Raw genomic sequence first — 22,865 nt, forward strand, 5'->3', positions numbered from 1 at the left:
CCATTGCCTGGCACTTGTGTGGCACAAATGCTACTTGCCACTTATCAGCCCAAGCCTGGATGATGTCCAGGTCTTGCTGCATGCGGGCACGGACTGCTTCATTATCTGGTGTTGGAAATAAATTCAATAATGACTTTCAAAACGGAATTGGATAAGTACTTCGAAGGGGAAAAATTTGCAGGACTATCGAAAAAGGGCAGGGAATGGGACTAATTGGAATCTCTTTCAAAGAGCTGGTGAAGCACGATGGTCCGATATTCTATGATACGTGAAGCCATTGGGTTTCAGTTTTCACAAAAAATAAACTGAATTGTGAAATGTGATTCTAAAACACTAATAAAATCCCTGAAATCCAAAGCACTTAAAAGGAATTTAGCTTATTCAGTGGCCTTAATCAGAGGCCTTTATTCAGAGCTGTTTTTTTCAGTTGTTTTTTTGAGCTGCCAGCTTTTTTTGAGGCTGTTCGTCAGCTTTTCTGTGTTTTACAGATTGGCATGTATGCAGTCCTTTGACACCATGGATCAGCTTTGTAGCCCTTCTCTGCACTGCATCCAAGGTTTGGATATCTCCTTTGTGCCTTGGTGACCAGAACTGAATGCAGTGTGAGGCCAAACCAGAGCTATTAATAGTGTCAGACGTAAACTCTACTGATTTGCCATTGCAGATCAGCATTCGGTTTGCTATGTTAATTGCTGCGCTGCAATTACTGGACATGGTCATTACTGAGACTACTATCATTCCTACATCTCTATCAGCTTCTTGCCAAGCTAGGTTTAGACTAGGAAAATCAGCTTTTAGTTGGGAAATATTAAGGTTTTCTGTAAGAGTAGTAGAATTGTCTACCCCGCTTAGAGATTCTCAATCAGGCCATCAGTGAGAAGTAGCAAACAGAAGAAAAGCAGACCCCGACCTGTAAAAGAGGGCTTGTGCATTCCTTTATTGGCTCAAGTGGTACCACTCTCACCTCTGAGTCAGAAGGTTGTGGGGCCAAACCCCACTCCAAGAGACTTGAGTACATAATCTAGGCTGACACTTCAGCGTATTACTGAAGGAGTACTGCATTGTTGGTGGTGCTGTCTTTTGAATGAGACATTAAAACGAGGTGCCATCTGCCCTCTCAGATGGATATAAAAGATCCCAAGGCACCATTCAAAGAGATGAGGAACTCTCCCAGTGTCCTGACCAACATTTATCCCTCAACCGACGTTACTAAAACAGATTAGCCGATCATTAATCTCATGGCTGTTTGTGGGACCTTGCTGTGTGCAAATTGGCTGCTGCATTTCAATGGCATAGTGCTTAGCACTGTTGCCTCACAGCGCCAGGAACCCGGGTTCAAATCCGGCCTCGGGTGACTGTCTGTGTGGAGTTTGCACATTCTCCCCGTGTTTGCGTGGGTTTCCTCCGGGTGCTCCGGTTTCCTCCCACAATCCAAAGATGTGTGGGTTAGGTTGATTGGCTATGATAAATTGACCCTTAGTGTTAGGGGGATTAAAATATGTGGGGTTACGGGGATAGGGTGGGATATGTAGGGGTTACTGGGATTGGGTGGGATATTTGTCGGTGCAGGCTCGATGGGCCGAAATGGCCTCTATCTGCACTGTGGGGTTTCTGTGATTCTGTGATAACAATGATGACTACATTTCAAAAGGTATTTCATTGGCTGTGAAGCGCTTTGGGAGTGAAAGGCACTATGTAAATGCAAGTTTTCTTCTTTTTATAGCTGTGGCTCAGTCGGAAGCACTCTCGCCTCTAAGTCAGAAGATTGTGGGTTCAAGCCATATTCCAGAGACTTGAGCACAAAAAGCTAGGCTGACACTCCAGTGCAGTACGGAGGGCTGCACTGTCAGAGGTGCCGTCTTTTGGATGAGATGTTAAACCGAGGCCCCTTCTGCTCTCTCAGGTGGATGTAAAAGATCGGATGGCACTATTTAGAAGAGCAGGGGAGTTATCCCCCGTATCCTGGTCAGTATTTATCCCTCAATCAACATCACAAAAAGAGTTTATCTGGTCATTATCACATTGCTGTTTGTGGGAGCTTGCTGTGTGCAAATTGACTGCCGCCTTTCCTACATTACAACAGTGACTACACTTCAAAAAGTACTTCATTGGCTGTAAAGCGCTTTGGGACGTCCTGAATTCGAGAAAGGCGCTATATAAATGCGAGTCTTTTTTTCCTCTTTTAACAGCAGTTAAAATCTAATATGTATTAACATCCCTTGCGTTGACTCAAACCTTGTTTGAATAAAATCACAGTTAAAAAGAGACATTTTCCCTGTTGGTACCAAATTCGCAGTTGGTTGAGACAAAAAAATGTGTCGGCTGACTCCGTTCCATTGGCCGCTTCCCCGAAAGCAGCTGCCGTGGCACCGCGCCTTTAACAGAGAGCGGTCAGAGTCGCTTGGAACAGCAAATGACAACTTCAAACAAAACCAGGGCAACGGGGAGAGCGAGGGGGGCAAATGAAGTGGCACGCACACAAGGTGGGGGCGGCTAGCTGTGGGGGTTGGAGTCAGGCGGCTGCCAAGTGTTCGAGGGCGTGAGTGAGTAAAAGAGAGAGAGAGAGAGAGGGGGCAGACGGGCTGGAGTGGATGCGCTTCATTACCATGGCGAGGGGGCTGCTTTCCTGGGCCTCGCTGAGGAAGATCTGTGGTAGCCACTACTACATCCAGGTAGGTTAGGCCGGCTATTTTATTTATATAATATGTGTATATGTATATATACATGCTTATTGATTCACACCGGGTTTTAATGGAAAGCTATGAGAAACCAGAGAGAAGGAAGGGGGGGAAAGAACCCATTAACCGACTGGCCGTTTTTAAAAAAAACGGTCATCGCCCGAGCTGGCGAGACGGTGTCACGTGACGCCGCCTCCATCCATCCCGCCCGCGGCGGCTCGCGCTCTCCATGGAAACTCCGCATTGAATGAATGGCTGTGGTGCAGGGCGAGCCGGCCAGCTGCAGACACACACACCAGCTTTGTAATACACACACATATTTTTATATATATATATTTGTGTGTGCGCGCGTATAAAACATGTATTTTTGTGTGTGCGTGCACCCGGTCAGCTGCAGTCCCCCACCACACACAATCTTTGTAATAGATGTGTGTATATCCATATAAAACATGTATTTTATGTGTGTGTGTGCACCCGGCCAACTGCAGACACACACCACCTTTGTCATAGTGTGTGTGTATAAAACATGCATTTTTGTGTGTGTGTGCGCGCACCACCAGTGTGGTGATATCTAGTTCCTCTCTGACATTAATTATTGTTTTAAATTGTTACACTCCTGTGCATTCTATTTTTGTTGTTGGTGGTTGGGTTAAAAGTAACCCAGCCTTTTCGACAGTGATGGGGGTTTTTTTAAGTGTGTTTTTGTAATAAAGCAAAAGAGTGCTGATAATAAAACAAGGGATGATTCTCTGCAGTAGAAAACAATACTTTCACCGGATGTGGATTTGTATCGAAAATACTAACAATTCTGAGCTGGCTCCCTTTGCAGTTAGATTGCAGCACAGACCATGTTGTGGAGGATGGGTGATCGATGTGAAATCAAACCCACTAACTAGATATATTTTTTGCTAAAAGATTTGTGTTCGATTTCCTTGGCAAGTGCATTTTGCTTTTTAGTTTTATTTGTGGTTATGTGTTTGGACTGAGTGGATATCAAATTATTTAAAAATACGATACGATGGTTTTCTAAAAACAGGGTTTAATTTACGCCACAATTGTGTAAACCCTGAGGGGATGACGCACTTGGAACTATGAAATGTTCGGTGAAAATACTGGCCTTAATCCAAACCCCAGTTGGCATGTCGCGAATTTAATTTCATACCAGTTGGTTGTATTGAAATATTCAAGCAGGGCACTGATGTAAGTGATCAGTTTACTTTTAGATTGTGGAATCTGTGGAACGATGGTAATTAACACCAGACTTGCCTTAGCCTGGAGAGACGGACAGAACAGCTGAGATCAACTAACCGCACCGACTGGGAATTGAACCTGGGACCTCGCTGTCATGTGAGCTATCGAGTCCGTTCAGACTTGGTTGGTTAAGGCATAGAGTTTTATAGACCAAGGAGGTTCCAGGTTTGATCCCCAGCCGAGGTTAAGATGCCACAAGCAGCCTGAATGTCCCCTATTAGGATTGATTCCTTGACTTGGGTTCCTGTTGCTGATTGAGCCCTTTCCTCCCCCAGTTGGAAACGTGTGTGGATATTGGGTGAGGATAGGATTGGACTCATCTGTGAGAATTCCGCTCCCATCTGAGATTGAATAGATTGGTAACATTCACAGTTCAGCTGGCACATAAATAATGGACACTTGGTGTAAGATACTGCACTGATACCAATGGAATTATATTCCAAGAAAGAATTGATGCTTACAGCAGAGATGGGGGGGAGCAAAGAAAATTGGTAGAAAAAGGGAATAAAAACCTTTTACAAATATTTTAATAGATTTTTTCAATGTTTCTTTTTGAATATTAGCCTATCTCCTGTGACGTTGCTCATGCAGAAAATTTTAAACAATTTGTCCCTTCCTGTAATTGCCTGCTTATTTCCCTCTGGTTGGTTGTTTTTGTTTCCCCTCTGCTTCCCTCATTTTTCCTTTCTCTGTACGCATTCAACATTTTCTTTCATTGTTCCTCTGTATCTCTCTCTGTTTCTCATACAATTCTCTCATTCTGTCTTTGTTAGTGTTTTTGTAAGAGGTGAGGGTGGAGGCGGCAGGTTAGAGGGACTTGAGATGTTTGGTAGTGGCAAAAAGAAGCCGGGGGTGGGGTGGTTTCAGGATCTTTGTATTTCGCGTAGATCCTGTAGTAGTGCGCAGTTTTGGCAGCGGAGAGCAAGGCTCCCTCCTACCTGATGTTGTCCAGACAGATCTGAAAGAAAGAAAGACTTGCATTTATACAGCGCCTTTCACGACCACCAGACGTCCCAAAGTGCTTTACAGCTAATGAAGTACTTTAGAAGTGTAGTCACTGTTGTAGTGTAGGAAATGCGGCTGCCAATTTGTGAAAAGCAAGCTCCCACAAACAACAATGTGATAATGACCAGATAATCTGTTTTTAAGTGTTGATTGAGGGATAAATATTGGCCAGGACACCAGGGATAACTCCCCTGCTCCTCTTCGAAATAGTGCCGTGGGATCTTTTACATCAACAACAACAACTTGTATTTATATAGTGCCTTTAACGTAGTGAAACGTCCCAAGGTGCTTCACAGGAGTTTTATAAGACACAAAATTTGACACCGAGCCGCACAGGGAGAAATTAGGGCAGATGACCAGAAGCTTGGTCAAAGAGAGAGGTTTTAAATAGCGTCTTAAGGGAGGAAAGAAAGGCGCAGAGGTTTTAGGGAGGGAATTCCAGAGCTTGGGGCTGAGGCAGCAGAAGGCACGCCACCAATGGTTGAGCGATTATAATCAGGGATGCTCAAGAGGGCAGAATTGGAGGAGTGCAGATATCTCGGGGTTGGGAGGTGGGGGATGCGGTGGGGTTGTGGGGCTGGAGGAGATTACAGAGATAGGGGAGGGGCAAGGCCATGGAGGGATTTGAAAACAAGGATGAGAATTTTGAACTCGCGGCGTTGCTTATCTGGGAGCCAATGTAGGTCAACGCGCACAGGGGTGATGGGTGAACGGGACTTGGTGCGAGTTAGGACACGGGCAGCCGAATTTTGAATGACCTCAAGTTTACATGGCATGGGAGGCTAGCTAGGAGTGCGTTGGAATAGTCAAATCTAGAGGTAACAAAGGCATGGATGAGGGTTTCTGCAGCGGATGGGTGGAGACGGGCGATGTTATGGAGGTGGAAATAGGCGGTCTTAGTTATGCCGCGGATATGTGGTCGGAAGCTCATTTCAGGGTCAAATATGACACCAAGGTTGAAAACAGTCTGGTTCAGCCTCAGACAGATGTTAGGGAGAGTGATGGAGTCAGTGGCTAGGGAACGGAGTTTGTGGCGGGGATTGAAAACAATGGCTTCGGTCTTCCCAATATTTAATTGGAGAAAATTTCTGCTCATCCAGAACTGGATATTGGACAAGCGTCTGATAATTTAGAGACCATGGAGGGATTGAGAGAAGTCGTGGTGAGGTAGAACTGGGTGTCATCAGTATACATGTGGAAACTGACACTGTGTTTTCAGATGATGTCGCCAAGGGGCTGCATGTAGATGAGAAATAGGAAGGGGCTAAGGATAGTTCCTTGGGGGACACCAGAGGTAACGATGCTGGAGCGGGAAGAGAAGCCGTTGCAGGTGACTCTCTGGTTACTATTAGATAGATAAGAATGGAACCAGGCGAGTGCAGTCCCACCCAGCTGGATGATGGTGGAGAGGCGTTGGAGCAGGATGGAGTGGTCAACCGTGTCAAAGGCTGCAGACAGGTCCAGAAGGACGAGGAGGGATAGTTTACCTTTGTCACAATCACAAAGGATGTCATTTGTGACTTAGAGCCGTTTCGGTACTGTGGCAGGGGCGGAAACCTGATTGGAGGGATTCAAACATGGAGTTGTGGGAAAGATGGGCATGGATTTGGGAGGCGACAACACGTTCAAGGACTTTGGAGAGGAAAGGGAGTTTGGAGATGAGGTGGTAGTTTGCTTGGACGGAGGGGTCATGGGTTGTTTTTTTGGGGAGAGGGGTGATGACTGCATATTTGAGAGAGGGGGACAGTACCTGAGGAGAGAGAACCGATAACAATGTCAACTAACATGGGAGCCAGAAAAACAAGTTGGGTGGTAAGCAGTTTGGTGGGAATAGGTTCAAGGGAGCAAGAAGTGGGTCTCATGGATAAGATGAGTGCCAAGAGGTCCTGAGGGGAGCTCGGAGAGAAACTGGAGAAAGATGCGAGTTCAGAGCTAGGGCAGGGGGGAACCTTAGAGGAAGTTTGACCCGGTGGGCATGGGGAAGGTAGGGAAGTGGCAGAGGCAGCTGAACGGATGGTCTCAATCTTTGAGACAAAGGCGTCCATGAGCTCCTGACACTTGGTGGAGGAGACCCCGGAGAGGGGTTTAAGAAGATGGTTAGCAGTAGAGAATAGAAGCTGGGGTTTATCTTTGAATTGCAGAATGATTCTGGAATAGTGAGCAGTTTTGGCAGACGAGAGCAGGACCCGATAGTGCTTTATGTGGTCCAGCCAGATCTGGCGGTGAATGGCTAAACCAGTTGTCCGCCATACCCATTCAAGTCTGCCTCCCTTGGACTTGAGAGCGAAGGTGAGGGCCGTACCAGGGGGAACGGCCAGGTTGAGAGAGAGTAATTGTTTTAATAGGGACTAGGGCATCGAAAGTGGTGGTAAGGGTGTGGTTGAGCAGATCGGTAGCTGCAGAAATGTTGTGGGGAATGCTGGCCAGCTGGATTTTCTAAGTGCAGTTGGAAGAGAGTTTTTTCTAGCGGCGGACACAGAAGGAAGTAGGGTTTGTGGGGGGAGGGGGGATGTGGGTGGAGAGCGATACGAGGAAGTGGTCATAGATGGCCTTATCTGCGATTTACACGATGGGAGTAGCGAGGCCATGAGAGATGGCAAGGTCAAGGGGGTGGCTGTGAATATGGGTTGGGTCGTTTACATGGAGGGAGAGATTAAGGGAGGAAAGGAGGCTAGTGAACTCCGAGGAGCGAGAGAGCATGATGAATTGAGATGGAGGTTGAAATCACCAAGGATGAGAAAGCACTCGGTGCTGAGGGAGGAAAGCAGTGACGATATCTCGGTGATAACATTTTTATGGTACTTGGGTGGGCGGTGGAGACCGAGAATTTTAAATGAGAGGTGAGAGGAGTGGAATAAGGTGAGATGCTCAAAGGAGGAGAATGTGCTGGAGGAGTAGGGGGACAGACCAAGGTGTGATTTGGTGATGAGAGCCACACTGCCACCAAGACAGTCTGGGCGGGGCAAGTGGTGGAAGGTATAGCCAGGCGGGGAGGCTTCATTTAAGGCTAAGGTGTCATCACCTTTCAGCCAAGTTTCCGTCAGGGCCATGATGCTGATGCGATCATCCACGGTAAGCTCACGGATGGCCAGGGCCTTGTTCGCAAGTGAACAGACATTCTGGAGGGAGATGCGGAGAGGGTCGGTGATGGCTGACCCACTGCCAGCATCCACAGGGTCAGCGCTGGGAGGGGTGAGTTGGACGGAGAGGAGATTGGCAAGATTAGCCCCCAGCGGGCGGGAAGGCTGGCGAGAGAGTAGGATGGGACACCTGGGGTTGCTGCTCGTGAAGAAGCAGCGACGAGTTCCATGGTGGGCCTTTCGGAGGATGCCAAGAGAGGCACAGAGGGAAGCTGTAGGCTCATCTAAGAGGGAGTCAAGCTTGGGACGGCGGCAGGAGAGTAGGAAGGTCGAAGAGTAATGAAGGACTGGGGTAGGGATTTGGGAGGGCAGAGTACCCGAGGGAGGAGAGATGAAAGGAGGCATAACGACAGGAGAGCGTGGTCAGGGAGGGATAGAGAGAAAAGGAAAAGGGGAGAGAAAAAAGTGGAAATAGAAGTGAACGGCTTGGGTCCGGAGCGGTAGCCAAAGTGCACATGTGAATGGACAAGGAAAAGCTCAGGTTACATAAGCCTGGTTATGTAGTAATTAATGGGATACATATTTCCTGGTAGTAGCAGGGAATAGGTTGGAGACAATAGTAGGTAGACCAAAGTCAGAAGTCCCGTGGAGGGACAAAGCTGATGTAGGCAAGATGGAACCGGCATGGAGCATCGACGAACCGCCATCCAAATTCGGAGACAGGTGCAGCAGGCAAGTGAAGTCTGATATACCTATCAATTCCTCCAATAAAAGGCGAAGAGTTACGAAGGTGACTAAAGGTTTTTATTGACTAAATAACAGAGCCCACTCTCGTGGGTGATCCGATCCAAGCAGGAGGAATACCAGCCAGTCGCTCACCTTTATACCTGGCCTGGTGGGTGGAGCCAAGGCGGAGTCGGCAGTGGTCATCCCAGGTATAGCAGTGTGGCAAGAGGCGACCTCGTACCGTGATACAATAGTGGTCAGTGATACAGTTATAACGAACAGTGGTGAACAGTGCTAACTACTAACAGTGATACAATAGTGAACGTGGTTTACCACATTCACCCCTTGTTTAGAATTAAGTCCGGCGGGGTGAAGTGTACTACCAATTCTGGTAGGTCAGTCTGTCCGGAGGCTTCGTAAGCCTCTCCGATCGCCGCAGCGGTGGTGTTGCCTTATCCGGTGCTGGTGCCTTATCCGGTGTTGATGCTGGTGTTTGCGTGGTCGGCGAGGGCTCGTGGGGTTCCGGCATGCCGTCTACCTGGACTGAGGTTGGGGGGGGTGGTGGCGGTGTTTCCGGATCGGCTGAGGGTGCGAGGTCTCGTAGGGAGACAGTGTCCTCCCGCCCGTCTGGGTACGCCACGTAGGCGTACTGGGGGTTGGCGTGCAGGAGGTTCACCCTCTCGACCAGGGGGTCCGTTTTATGGGTCCTCACGTGTTTCCGCAGCCAGACCGGCCCCGGGGCGGTCAGCCAGGTTGGTAGAGTGGTTCCCGTAGTCGACTTCCTGGGGAAAACGAACATTCGTTCATGGGGGGTGGTGTTAGTGGCCGTGCAAAGTAATGACCGGATGGAGTGCAGCGCTGTCGGGAGGACTTCTTGCCAGCGGGAGGTTGGGAGGCCCTTAGACTTTAAGGCTAAGAGGACGGCCTTCCATACCGTCGCGTTCTCTCTTTCCACCTGACCGTTACCTCTGGGGTTGTAGCTGGTGGTCCTGCTTGCTGCAATACCTCTCTCTAGGAGGAATTGCCGGAGTTCCTCGCTCATGAAGGAGGAGCCCCGGTCGCTGTGTATATAGTTCGGGAACCCGAACAAGGCGAAGAGGGCATTCAGGCACTTAATGACCGTGCTACTGGTCATGTCGGGGCAGGGGAAGGCAAAGGGGAAACGGGAGTACTCATCAACGATGTTGAGGAAGTACACATTACGGTCAGAGGACGGGAGGGGCCCCTTAAAGTCGATGCTCAGGCGCTCGAAGGGGCGGGTGGCCTTGATCAGGCTTGCTCGGTCCGGCCTATAGAAGTGCGGTTTGCACTCCGCACAGGTCTGGCAGTTCCTGGTCATGGTCCTGACCTCCTCGATGGAGTAGGTCAGGTTGCGGGCCTTAATGAAATGGTAGAGTCTGGTGACTCCGGGGTGGCAGAGCTGGTCGTGGAGGGTCTGAAGCCTATCGATATGCGCGCTGGCGCATGTCATTCGTGAAAGGGCATCAGGGGATTCGTTCAGCTTGCCTGGCCGGTACAAGATCTCATAATCGTAGGTGGAGAGCTCGATTCTCCATCTCAAAATCTTGTCATTCTTGATTTTGCCCTTCAGCTTGTTATTAAACATGAAAGCCACCGAACGCTGGTCGGTGAGGAGGGTAAATCGTTTGCCTGCCAGGTAGTGCCTCCAGCGCCGTACTGCCTCCACGATCGCCTGGGCCTCTTTCTCGACCGACGAATGTCGGATCTCGGGGCCCTGTAGGGTCCTTGAGAAGAAGGCCACTGGCCTCCCCTCCTGGTTTAGGGTGGCGGCTAAGGCGAAGTCGGATGCGTCGCTCTCCACCTGAAAGGGGATGGACTCGTCCACTGCGTGCATCGTGGCCTTGGCTATGTCTCCCTTAATGAGGGAGAAGGCCGCGCACGCCTCCTCCGTGAGGGGGAAGGAAGTGGCTTTCAGGAGGGGTCTGGCTTTGTCCGCGTAATTGGGTACCCATTGGGCATAGTAGGCGAAAAGCCCCAGGGTTCTCCTAAGTGCTTTAGGGCAGTGGGGGAGGGGTAGCTCCATGAGGGGGCGCATTCTTTCTGGGTCGGGGCCGATGATTCCGTTCTCCACTACGCAGCCGAGGATGGCAAGGCGCGTGGTGTTAAACACGCATTTCTCCTTATTGTAGGTGAGGTTCAGCCGTTGGGCCGTACGGAGGAATTTCTCCAGATTCGCGTCATGTTCCTGCCGGTCGCGGCCGCAGATAGTGACGTTATCTAGGTAGGGGAATGTAGCCTGCAGTTCGTTCTGGTCAACCATCTGGTCCATCTCCCTTTGGAAGACCGAGACCCCATTAGTGACACCGAAGGGGACCCTAAGGAAGTGGTATAGGCGCCCATTCGCCTCGAAGGCGGTATACTGGCGGTCCTCAGGGTGGATAGGGAGTTGGTGGTAGGCCGACTTCAGGTCGATGGTCGAGAATACTTTATACTGTGCAATCTGATTGACCATGTCAGATATGCGGGGGAGGGGGTATGCGTCCAGCTGGGTATATCTGTTTATGGTCTGGCTGTAGTCGATGACCAGGCGGTTTTTATCGCCGGTCTTTACGACTACGACCTGGGCACGCCAGGGGCTGCTGCTCCCCTCGATAATGCCCTCTTTCAGGAGGCGCCGCACCTCAGAGCTAATGAAGGCTCTGTCCCCGGCGCTATACCGCCTGCTTTTGGTAGCGACGGGTTTGCAGTCAGGGGTAAGGTTAGCAAACAGAGAGGGTGGCGGGACCTTGAGGGTGGAGAGGCTGCAGGTGTTACGCGGTGGGCGGTTTAACGTTTGCTGGTTGTTGACTGTGAGTGGGGGGAGGGGTCCACCGTATGCTAGGGTTACGCTTTGGAGGTGGGATTGGAAGTCCAGCCCTAGTAGGACGGCAGCGCAGAGATGGGGGAGGACGAGGAGTTTAAAGTTTTTATACTCCGTGCCCTTAACCGACAGGGTCACGACACAGTAGCCGCTGATGTCCGTGGCGTGGGACCTCGATGCCATCGAGATTCGGCTGCGCGTTGGTAGGACAGAGAGGGAGTAGTGGCTCACCGTGTCTGGGTGGATGAAGCTCTCCGTGCTTCCGCTGTCGAACAGGCAGGTCGTGGCGTGGCCGTTCACTTTGATGTCCATCATTGACTTGGACAGATGGTGCGGGCGGGCTTGGTCCAGGGTGACGGAAGCTAGTGTGTAGCCGAGCGAGTCGTTGTCATCTGCGGGCGAGGCGGTCGGGCGTGGTGAGTAAAATGGCGTCTCCCACGAGGTAGGGCCCCATGAGGCACTATTGGGGTCGGTTGCCTTAATCAAAGATGGCCGCCCCCATGACTCATGTGTGGGGATGCTGGCCTCAGTTGCCCTAAACAAAGATGGCCGCCCCCATGACTCATGTGTGGGGATGCTGGCCTCAGTTGCCCTAAACGAAGATGGCCGCCCCCATAGTTCGCATGCGGCACTGCTGGCCTCTGAGGATCCGCTCCTGCAGGCCTTGGAGAAGTGGCCTTTCTTCAGGCAGGTTTTACATATGGAGTTCTTGGCTGGGCAGCGCGACCTCGGGTGCTTCTCCTGGCCACAAAAAAAACAGCCGGCGGCCCGATCGCGGATGCCCGATGTCGGGGCCGGTGCCGGGGGTGGCGGGGCCGGTCGGGTCCGGGACGCCGACGCAGAGGTAGGTCCCGGGGGCGGCGCTGGGAAGGGTGCTGTGGTAGGGGTCGGGCCCGAGTCCCAGGGTCGCGAGCAGTACCTGGTGAATGCTTCCTGATCTTGGTGGGCCACTTCCAGGGAGATAGCGAGGGCTTCAGCTTTTTCCATGCTGAGGTCTTTAGCTTCCAGCAGTCTTTGCCGTGAGTACTCGGACCGTAGGCCTTTCAGGAATGCGTCGCGGATATTATCTTCAGTATTTTCGGCTGCCGACACCGATTTAAACTCACAGTTCCTGGCGAGTGCATATAGCGCCTGTGAGAATTCGGCTACTGATTCTCCTGGCTGTTGCGGCCGTGATCTTAGGAGGTGCCTAGCGTACATGTAGTTTACCGGGGTCCGGTACTTCTGTTTCAGCAGGTTGATGGCGGTCTCGTAGGTAGTCATGTCCTCGATGAGAGTGTATACTCTCGGGCTCAGTTGTGCCTGCAGGACACTTAGTTTGGATGCCTGAGGGACGCTGGATTCTCTCAGGTATGATTCGAAGCAGACCAGCCAGTGTTTAAAGTCTGCGGCTGAGTTTGCTGCTCGTGGGTTCAGGTCCAGGTACGGCGGTCTGAGGGCTCGCAGCCAAGCTGGCTGGTGTGGCTGTGCTCCTGGGAGCTGCGCTGGTGGCTCCTCCGCCGGTTGTGACTCGTTGTTGGACATCATTAAATTTAGTCAATAAAATTGATATACCTATCAATTCCTCCAATAAAAGGCGAAGAGTTACGAAGGTGACTAAAGGTTTTTATTGACTAAATAACAGAGCCCACTCTCGTGGGTGATCCGATCCAAGCAGGAGGAATACCAGCCAGTCGCTCACCTTTATACCTGGCCTGGTGGGTGGAGCCAAGGCGGAGTCGGCAGTGGTCATCCCAGGTATAGCAGTGTGGCAAGAGGCGACCTCGTACCGTGATACAATAGTGGTCAGTGATACAGTTATAACGAACAGTGGTGAACAGTGCTAACTACTAACAGTGATACAATAGTGAACGTGGTTTACCACAAAGTCCAGAAGCTATTTGAATGGTAGAGAATCGGAGGATGGCGGTTATTGTTGTAGGAATGAGAATCGGTAGCGGTGCAGAAAGATAATTGAGGCAAGTTGGAGGTCACCAGAGATCAAAGCTGTGGCCACATCAAACCCCAAGCCAGCGACCAACAAAGCTGAAAAACCAGCAGAACCAGCTCAGCAGAGAGACAGACGCAGTTTAAAAGTTATTTAGCACAGCAGGTGAGTCTTACAGTGTAATTCAGTATAGTCCAGTGCAGAAGCGTAGTGTAGTCCAAAGCAGAAATGTAGTCTAGATGCCCAGAGGAGTCCAGCAGCTCGGAAACCAATTTGAGAAAAGAATTCAGCAGCTTGAAGCAACTGAATAGCAGAGCGTTGTCACAGCAGCTGAATCGAGGTGACCGGGAAATTTCAGTAGAGGTCCAGAAATTGATAAGAGCTCAGTGAGAACAAAGACGAGCAGGGTCGGGAATGGGTAGTGGGCTCTGCAGGGGTAGCTTTAAACTTGTAGTTTGGGTTAAAATGCATCCACTATCAGAGCCAGGGTATCTTGAGCAATGGAAGAAAGGAGATTGGGGGAAGGGCAAAGGATGGCAATGGATGACCAAGGATACAGTTGCAGAGGAGAGCAGCTCAGTAAGGAGCTGCCAGCCCAGGAGCCATCTTGAAGACGTCCACCTGAAAGAGCGGCCAGGGCCTCGGTTTAACATCTCATCCGAAAGACGGCACCTCTGACAGTGCAGCGCTCCCTCAGCACTGCACTGGAGTGTCAGCCTAGATGTTTGTGCTCAAGTCTCTGGAGTGGGACTTGAACCCACAACCTGCTGACTCAGAGGCGAGTGTGCTACCCACTGAGCCACGGCTGACACAGATCTGGCGAAATACCTCCGCTTTATTCCGAACTTGAATAGAATGAATTGAATTTTTTTAATGATTTCTTTACTTATAACATGTCAGCTTGGAGGAGGAAAAAAATCAGGCAGAATTTATGTTCTTGAGCATTATTCAGTTATGGCCCCTGCTGGAAAGTGTACATGTGGGGATTAAGAACAGAAAATGCTGGAAATACCCAGCAGATCAGGGAGCATCTGTGGAGCGAGAAACAGTTTAACGTTTCAGGTCAATGAATGTGCATGTCGGGCAAGGGTAAGATCAGGCTTGACCGTGACGCCACCTGGTCAAAGTACCTGAAGATGGCAACGGCCTGAGGAACTGTATCTCAATCCCTTCAGGAGGGGACCTGGAGAGGACTGAAGGATGAAAAATCACAATGTATCTGAGCTGACATTTTGTTAAATGGAAGTTGTTAATGCATTATCTATCATTGCTTGAACTTGACCACATATCTGCTCCATAACAAAGACCGCCTACTGCCACCTCTAACATCGCCCGATTCCACCCCTGCCTCGGCTCATCTGCTGCTGAAACCCTCATCCATGCCTTCATCAGCTCTAGACTCGACTATTCCAACGCTCTCCTGGCCAGCCTCCCATCTCCCATAAATTTGAGCTCCTCCAGAACTCTACTGCCCGTATCCTAACTCGCACCAAGTCCCATTCACTCATCGCCCCTGTGCTCGCTGACCTACATTAGCTCCTGTTCCAGCAACGCCTCCATTTGAAAATTCTCATCCTTGTTTTCAAATCCCTCCATGGCCTCGCCCCTCCCTATCTCTGTAACCTCCTCCAGCTCCACAATCCTCCGAGACCTCTGTGCTGCTCCAATTCTGGCCTCTTGTGCACCCCCGATTTTAATCGCTCTACCATTGGTGGCCGTGCCTTCAGCTGCCTAGGTCCTAAACTCTGAAATTCCTTCCCTAAACCTCTCCGCCTCGCTACACCTCTCTCCTCCTTTAAGATGCTCCTTAAAACCTACTTCTTTGACCAAGCTTTTGGTCACCTGCCCTAATCTCTCCTTATGTGGCTCAATCAAATTTTGTCTGATTCTGCTCCTGTGAAGCGCCTTGGATGTTTTACTATGTTAAAGACGCTACGTAAATACAAGTTGTTGTTTTAAAATAATTAGCAATCGAGGACTGTGACAGGGAATGCACTTAATTGTGCCAAACTTTAAATTTTTTTGACTGCTTTCATGATGGGAATTTTTTTTTAAGAATACATATAATCTATACTGCAATTAGGATTACGGACTGAAAGTACAGGACATTCGCCCTACCTATGTTATGTGGTGCTCTTTTCTTAAAGTAAGAATTTGGGGAAAAAACGTTAAAAGCACAGTCATGCATCACACAAGAAAAACATATGGAAAACACTAAGGTTTTGAGTTTACAGTACAGGATAATAGTATACAAATGCTTAATGGGTTCAACTTAACTTCCTTTCTACTATTTTAGCAGTCACAATGGGTGAATGCCTCAGGGAATTTCAGAAACTGACATTAAATGCTTGTACACAGTGTAATTTGAAGGCCTAATTGTTTATACAATTACATGTAAACTATACTACAAATATACCATGAAATGCTGCTGGTATCTACAATGTACAATGATAAAATGCATCATATCTCTGAGACTGGGAAAAGCCTATGCAAAAGAGTTTACCCAGCCACATTTAAAAAAAAAAAAAAAAAAATGCATAGTGGAAAGTGATTACATTCTAAATCTCCTCTTGTTTATGTCCACAGTGACCCTTGTTTCTGATCTTCCCATCGCATGTGACTTACTTTTTTTTTCCCCCCATGGCCTGATTAAAAGATGTCCATGTTCTGCAAAATGGCAGTGAATTGAAGAGTAACAAAACAAGTATTCTCCTCGTGTTCCTTTTCATGTTGCCTATTCCGTGTGTACAGACTGAAGTGTTTTTCCAGGTTTCCCGTGCAAACCTAATCAGTAATGAGGCTTTGTTATCCAGGTCAACTTCCTCGATGCTGGAATTTCAGTTGGGTTAGATTACATCGTGTTCAAATTGTGAAGACTGAATAAGAAGGAGAGACATGGTTAAAGAGTGAGTTAGAGAAAGGCTGGAATGGAGCTCAGAGCAGAGATCAGAAGGCAGCCAACCAGGCTTTTTTAAAAAAAAAATTAAAAGCGACATTGATTTGAGGAGTGAATATTTACACAGAAAATTACAATGACTTCCAGTGGAGAGCAGGCGCAATACAGAAGGGAGAGGTCATTATAAATGGAAAATTTAGATCTTCCCAAATAGATATTCTATGTGGTACTGCAATCTCTATCTGTAGAAAACACAAAAGCTGTCCAAATTGAGCTTTCTACTGCATTATCTTAAAATCCTGGCAATATTGTTGGTCATGGGGACTAAGGATTTGCTTTCTCAGCTTGGCCATTTGGATCACAAAGGACTCAGTAAAGGGAGTCAATCACTGGGCAATAGTAGGAGCTTATACATTATACTACTTGCTTGTGTAACTCCTGCATTTCTATCCTACATGATATGTCTTCAGGTATTGTTCTGATGTACAATTCTAAGTTTCACAAGATGCTATGCCTTGGAGTGGTCGTTAATGTGCTACAAATGGTTTACTTTGAGAAAACCATCAGGCCTAATATCTATTTTGTTTTATACAATATATACAGAGGGCTTTAATCATTCTAGCTTTTGGTTACTCACTTAGAAAGTTGTACAGTATTAAACGTTGTCAGTAACAATTTTATTGAGGGAGAGGTGAGAGTTGAAGTTGACAAAACAACTTGCATTTATATTGCGCCTTTAACATAGTAAAATGTCCCAAGGTGCTCCACGGGAGCGTTGCCGAACAGAATTTGACACCAAGCCTCTTGAGATATTAGGACAGGTAACCAAAAGCTTGGTCAAAGAGGTAGGTTTTAAGAGGCATCTTAAAGGAGGAGAGATAGGTAGAGAGGCGGAGAGGTTTAAGGAGGGTATCCCACGTTTGGGGCCTAGGCAGCTGAACGCACGGCCACCAATGGTGGAGTGAAGAAAATCGGGGATGCGCAAGAGGCCAGAATTGGAGGAACACCGAGATCTCTGAGGTTGTAGGGCTAGAGGAGGTTGCAGAGATAGTGAAGGGCGAGGCCATGGAGGGATTTGAAAACGAGGCTGAGGCGTTGCCGGATTGGGAGCCAGTGTAGGTCAGCGCGCATAGGAGAACAGGACTTGGTGTGAGTTAGGATACGGGCAGCAGAGTTTTTGATGCACTCAGGTTTATGGAAGGTGCAAGGTGGGAGGTCGGCCAGGAGTGCATTGGAATAGTCAAGTCTGGAGGTAACCATGGCATTGATGAGGGTTTCAGCAACAGATGAGCTGAGGCGGGGCGGGGCGGAGACGGGCCATGTTACAGAGGTGCAAGTCGGCGGTCTTGGTGATGGACATAACCCAACAAATCAATGGTTCATGGTAAAGAATTGGAGCTTGTGCCTTTTTACATTATACAATTGGTGTAAGAATTTGATAAATGTCTTTGGTCTAGTGGATGCAAAAATGATCTGTGCAAACTCAATGCTGATTAAAAATTGTGCAGAAAAGTCATAATTGGAAAATACAATGTTCTCTAAACACTGCAGTTGCGTGTATGTGTTTCATTTGAAATTTGGCTTCATTAATAGGACATAAAACTGTGAGCAGGTGGGCACAGAATTACGTTTTTATAATCTTCAATAAATATTTTGTATCTGGTGAAATTCTCTGTCAATGTTGCAGATAAACAGCCCTATCCCTCAGGCTTATTGTAAGATCAGAGATTACCAAGAAAACCATTTTGAACATTGAGGTTTTTCCCTTTGTAACTGTTACAGACCTACATTTCTCACAAATAACAGAAAACGCTGGAAAAACTCAGCAGGCCAGGCAACATCCGTGGAGAGAGAAATAGAGTCAACGTTTCGGGTCGAAACCCTTCTACAGAACTGAGAAAAAAGTAGGAAATGAAACCGATTTAGAAGGCCAGTTAGGGGGCTGGGAAATGGGGGAGGGGATGAAAGAACAAAAGGGAAGGTCTGAGAGGTGAAGAGACATTAAGAGACATTCAAGACGAGACGAGATGGTAATAGGACAAGTAAATAGACAAAGGATGGCTCTCGATGAAGTGTGAAATGCGCTGGCAGAGTGAGAGACAGCTGCCATGTGGGAGAGAGAAAAAGGAAAAGGCACAAACCAAAGGTGTGGATAAAAAATATATAAAAATATAATCGGGGCCGAGGTTATGATCTGAAATTGTTGAACTCTTATGTTGAGTCCAGAAGGCTGTAAAGTGCCGAATCGGAAGATGAGATGCTGTTCCTCGAGCTTATGCTGAGCTTCTTTGGAACAATGCAAGAGGCCGTGGATGGTGAGGTCTGAGTGGGAATGGAGCGGTGAATTGAAATGACAGGTGACCGGAAGCTCGGGTCACCCTTACGGACTGAACAGACGTGTTCCGCAAAGCGGTCACCCAATCTTGCGTTTGGTCTCTCCAATGTAGAGGAGACCACATCGTGAGCGGTGAATACAGTATACTAGATTGCAAGAAGTACAAGTAAATTGCTGTTTGTAAAAACATTTCTCATGTTCAATAAAAATATTTATAATAATGAAGAACCATACATTTTGATCAATATTATTCAGATTTTATTTTAATTAAAAGTCAGTTTGGTATACCTACATTACAACAGTAGCTACACTTCAAAAGTGCTTTGGGATGTCCTGTGGTCGTGAAAGGCGCTACATAAAATGTAAGTCTTTAGCGCTGAGTTACCTGAAATGTAAATGGTCAAATATTCTGTAGCACTTCTTTACACCATACAATTTTATGTCAAAGCACGTGATTGAATTTCTAATCTCTTCATACAGGAAAAGACAATATTGACATGAATAAACTCTTAAGCTCTTGAAGTTGCACTTGCACTATGTGAATTTTAGTATACAAACACCTAATTTGTTTACATGAGATTCCTTTGTCTACCATATTTGTGGATTTTGTTAACCCGTTTAATTTAGTATTGGTATGCAAATATTCACACACTACGATTTTGATGCCTAAGTATATTCTGATCACATTTCAGCAATTGGATATGTAGCTGTCGGATTGAGTGGGTGGTATAAAATGCCACTGAATCCTTTTAGTCATGGATTTTTCTTTGATGCTCCATCCTCCTCTGCTACCAAATCTATTAGATGCCGATAATAAAAGCAACATCACCAACTTTTAGCTTTGCTTTCATTGAAATGTTAATGTGGAAAGCAAATGGAATTTGTATTCATAGGGATTACTTTCTTTTGTTTTAATTGTTTGGGTGTGGAAAGAGAATCTGTGACAAAAGCAAAATACTGCAGACGCTGGAAATCTGGAATAAAAACAGAAAATGCTGAAAATACTCAGCAGGTCAGGCAGCATCTGTGGAGAGAGAAACAGTTCACCTTTCAGGTCAATGACCTTTCGTCAGAACTGGATAAAGTTAGAGATGTAACAGGTTTTAAGCAAGTGCAGGGGCAGGGAAAGAGTGGGGGAAGGGAGGAAAGAACAAAAGGGAAGGTCTGTGATAGGATGGAAGGCAGGAGCGATTAAATGACAAAAGGGATGATGGTGCAAGTCAAAAGGAGATGGTAATGGGACAAAGAAACAAAAGATGAGTCTAGAAGAGGTGTAAATAGGAATGGCAGAACAATCAACAGCTGCCGCCCCGAAAATAGGGGCAGGGGTTATAGACTGAAATTGTTGAACTCGATGTTGAGTCCAGAAGGCTGTAAAGTGCCGAATCGAAAGATGAGGTGCTGTTCCTCGAGCTTACGCTGAGCTTCATTGGAACAGTGGAGGAGGCCAAAGACAGAGAATCTGTGATCTGTTCTTTCCCTATACCTTTCTGGCAATGCTGTACACTTGATATGATTTGTTTATTTATAGTGGCAAAGTGTCCAAGATTACAGTAAGTATTTTTAAGTGTGAATCCAAGATGGATGAAGCCCAAAGTGCAGCACACCACCAACATTGAATCGAGTGAAAGGGAAGACTTGGTAAATCAGGAAGTAGTGATTCGGTGATGCTAAACTTGGGTTTTAAATGCCTGAAATTTGTAGGAACGACTGCAAGAGGAAAACCAGTTATAAGGTCTTGATGAGTTAGAGTAGGAGATGGCAGGATGAGGCTTTATTCAATATAGTGAGGATGGTGCATTTGGAATTCAAAATGGTCAAGAAAGGAAAGGTTGAGAGGAGCATTGACCATAGTAGTAGCAGTAAATTATAGAACCAAAAGAAATGTTAAAATGGAGAAAAAGCTTGGAGGCTAGAGGTGCGAGAGAGAGAGATTAACTTTTAGTCACCAAGCTCTTTTATTTTTTTGTATCTTGTCCAGGAGCGTGAGAGATGTCCTTCAATCCTTCATTATGTTATTTATTTATTTTTTTAATTACGCTCATTAAGAGTGAGGGAGGAGTGAATATTATTGCTGGGGAATAGAACTCCACATTTTAGGCACCCAGTGGGAGCATCAGGCATTCCCGGGTGAGAGAGAGCGCAGCCACACGCAAGATAAAGTTCCCGCTACCCCCGCGGACCTCAAATTCAGAACACCCCACTGCACCAATAGGATATTTCTTTTTCATTTAGCACCAGCTGCTCGGTAGCCCCAAGTGAGCTTGCCAATTAGTACCGCTTGCCAATTAGTACCAAATTAGGAAACGGGCATATGTTTACTAGGAACTAGATTGAGACTGCCCAAACTAATTTCCGCTAGGACCCTTGTAGCCAGCAGATAGAGAGGCGACTTTCATCCCATCAGCTTAAGGCTGGATTTCAACCCAGATCCCAAAAGTGAATCTGCTTTCACCACCTTCTTCTCTCCTGGGCACTGAAGAAGGAGAAACCCTCTTCGACCTCATCTGTGAATATTTGGGGTACAGGTTTATCTGGATGGAACCTTTCCTTCTCCCCAACACAAACATCTAGGCCTCCAGTTTTCCTTTCGGAACTAGCAATATAATTTCATATCTAGAATGATTTATAGTTTGTGTGATGTATAAAGCACCAGTCTCTTCTCTTTCCCCCTCCCCATTTCTCCCCCCCCCCCCCCCCCATCCACCAACTGTTAAATAATTCCAGGGGTTCCCCTTCACTGCACCACTTGGCAATGCATTCCATGTATTGATCACTCTGTGTGAAGAGCTGCCTGACATTAGTTCTAAATTTGCCTTTCACTAATTAGAACCGGTGTCCCCTTGTCCGACACTCACAATTTAATTTGAAGCTTTTTTGGATCGACCTTTTCCATACCGTTTACTATTTTGCACATTTCTATAATATCATCTCGCATTCGTCTCTTTTCCAGGCTGAAAATACCTATTTCGTTTGGCATTTTTCATCTAACAGTAGCAATCAGCCTTGTGATTCTTCCTGGGATTTTGTGGTTTATCCTTCAGGCTACACAATATCCGGTTTGTTCCCTGTATTGCTCTTGCACCCTATGCTGATGGCTTCAGCAAGCTCCCGAATACCTCTCGTGTTGTGTCCTGTAGACTAACGCCATTTCATTTATATTCTTCAGCTCATTCCCTTTCCCCAGTTTCACTGCTTTGCACTGATAGAATCATCAAATGATACAGCACAGAGGAGGCCATTCGGCCCATCGTGCCTGTGCCGTTAAACCACATCTGCTGCATGTCGATCCAAATGCCAGATGTCATTTTAAGCTATTCCAATTTACTTGCTCTTTTTCACTTTAACATGTAGTATATTTCTCATTGACAAATGTACTCATTATTTTTCCCCAAAAAATCTAATCACAAGGGGAATAAAGTTTATAAATGACTTTTTCTGTATCATGGCTCAGAGATGCCCAGACCAGAAAGGTCCCAGGTTGCTCGGTCAGTTTGATCTCAGCTTGACAACAATAGGGCACTGCTTGCTATAAGGCTGTCTCTGAGCTAGTTAGGTACTAGCTATTATTTAGGTATTGGTTAGGTTAGGTAGTTGCTCTGGGTAGTTAGCAAAATTGAAGGGATAATGGCAGTGTGGATCAGTTAGGTACTCCTGAGAATTTTCCAGCAACCCTGGCTGGAAATGTGCATGTGGAGGTGTCGGGCAAAGATCAGATCTGACTCGACTACGATTTTCCCCATGGTTGAACACCCTATTGACTCTCGTTAACGATCACACAAAAATAATGGCCACTTGCATAAGGTCCTAGATGGTGACTGGCATCCATGTACCCCAGCAAAGAGTCTTGTGACGTTAGGGGGACAAAGAAGATTGGCGGAGCGGCTTTGTTTATACTGTAAATGCAAGTTCAGTTCAAATTTTATTACAAGTCTTTTACCACAAAAGATTTTATGGAACGATAATCATTTGAATTGGCACATAATTCTAAATATTACCGATTTTTTGCTGTGAACTGTGTCTAAAGCAGGCCAACAGATATTTTATGCAGTATTTCTTTGCAATGAGATCATAACATTTGTCTGATTTTTTTTTTTAATGGAATGTACTCTACTGTTTCCTGAGTGCTTGATTCTACTCTCTTCA

At 47.1% G+C, this 22,865-nt stretch overlaps 1 protein-coding gene across 2 annotated transcripts in view; it reads left to right on the plus strand.

Annotated features, from left to right (window-relative positions):
- The first annotated feature begins 2,321 nt into the window (after window positions 1-2,321).
- LOC147122325 (divergent protein kinase domain 1A-like) overlaps window positions 2,322-22,865 on the plus strand; it is a 109,380-nt gene continuing 88,836 nt past the window's right edge. The window contains exon 1 of one of the 2 annotated variants that reach the window (XM_085983315.1): window positions 2,322-2,672. In XM_085983315.1, the coding sequence (XP_085839441.1) occupies window positions 2,592-2,672 (81 nt within the window). In that variant the 5' untranslated portion in view covers window positions 2,322-2,591. The remainder of the gene's footprint in view (window positions 2,673-22,865) is intronic. The other variant, XM_085983317.1, reaches the window with a different exon arrangement.

Source organism: Somniosus microcephalus, chromosome 3 (genome assembly GCF_052327205.1).
Source record: "Somniosus microcephalus isolate GS21.2 chromosome 3, FLI_Smic_1.0, whole genome shotgun sequence".
Lineage (NCBI taxonomy): Eukaryota > Metazoa > Chordata > Chondrichthyes > Squaliformes > Somniosidae > Somniosus > Somniosus microcephalus.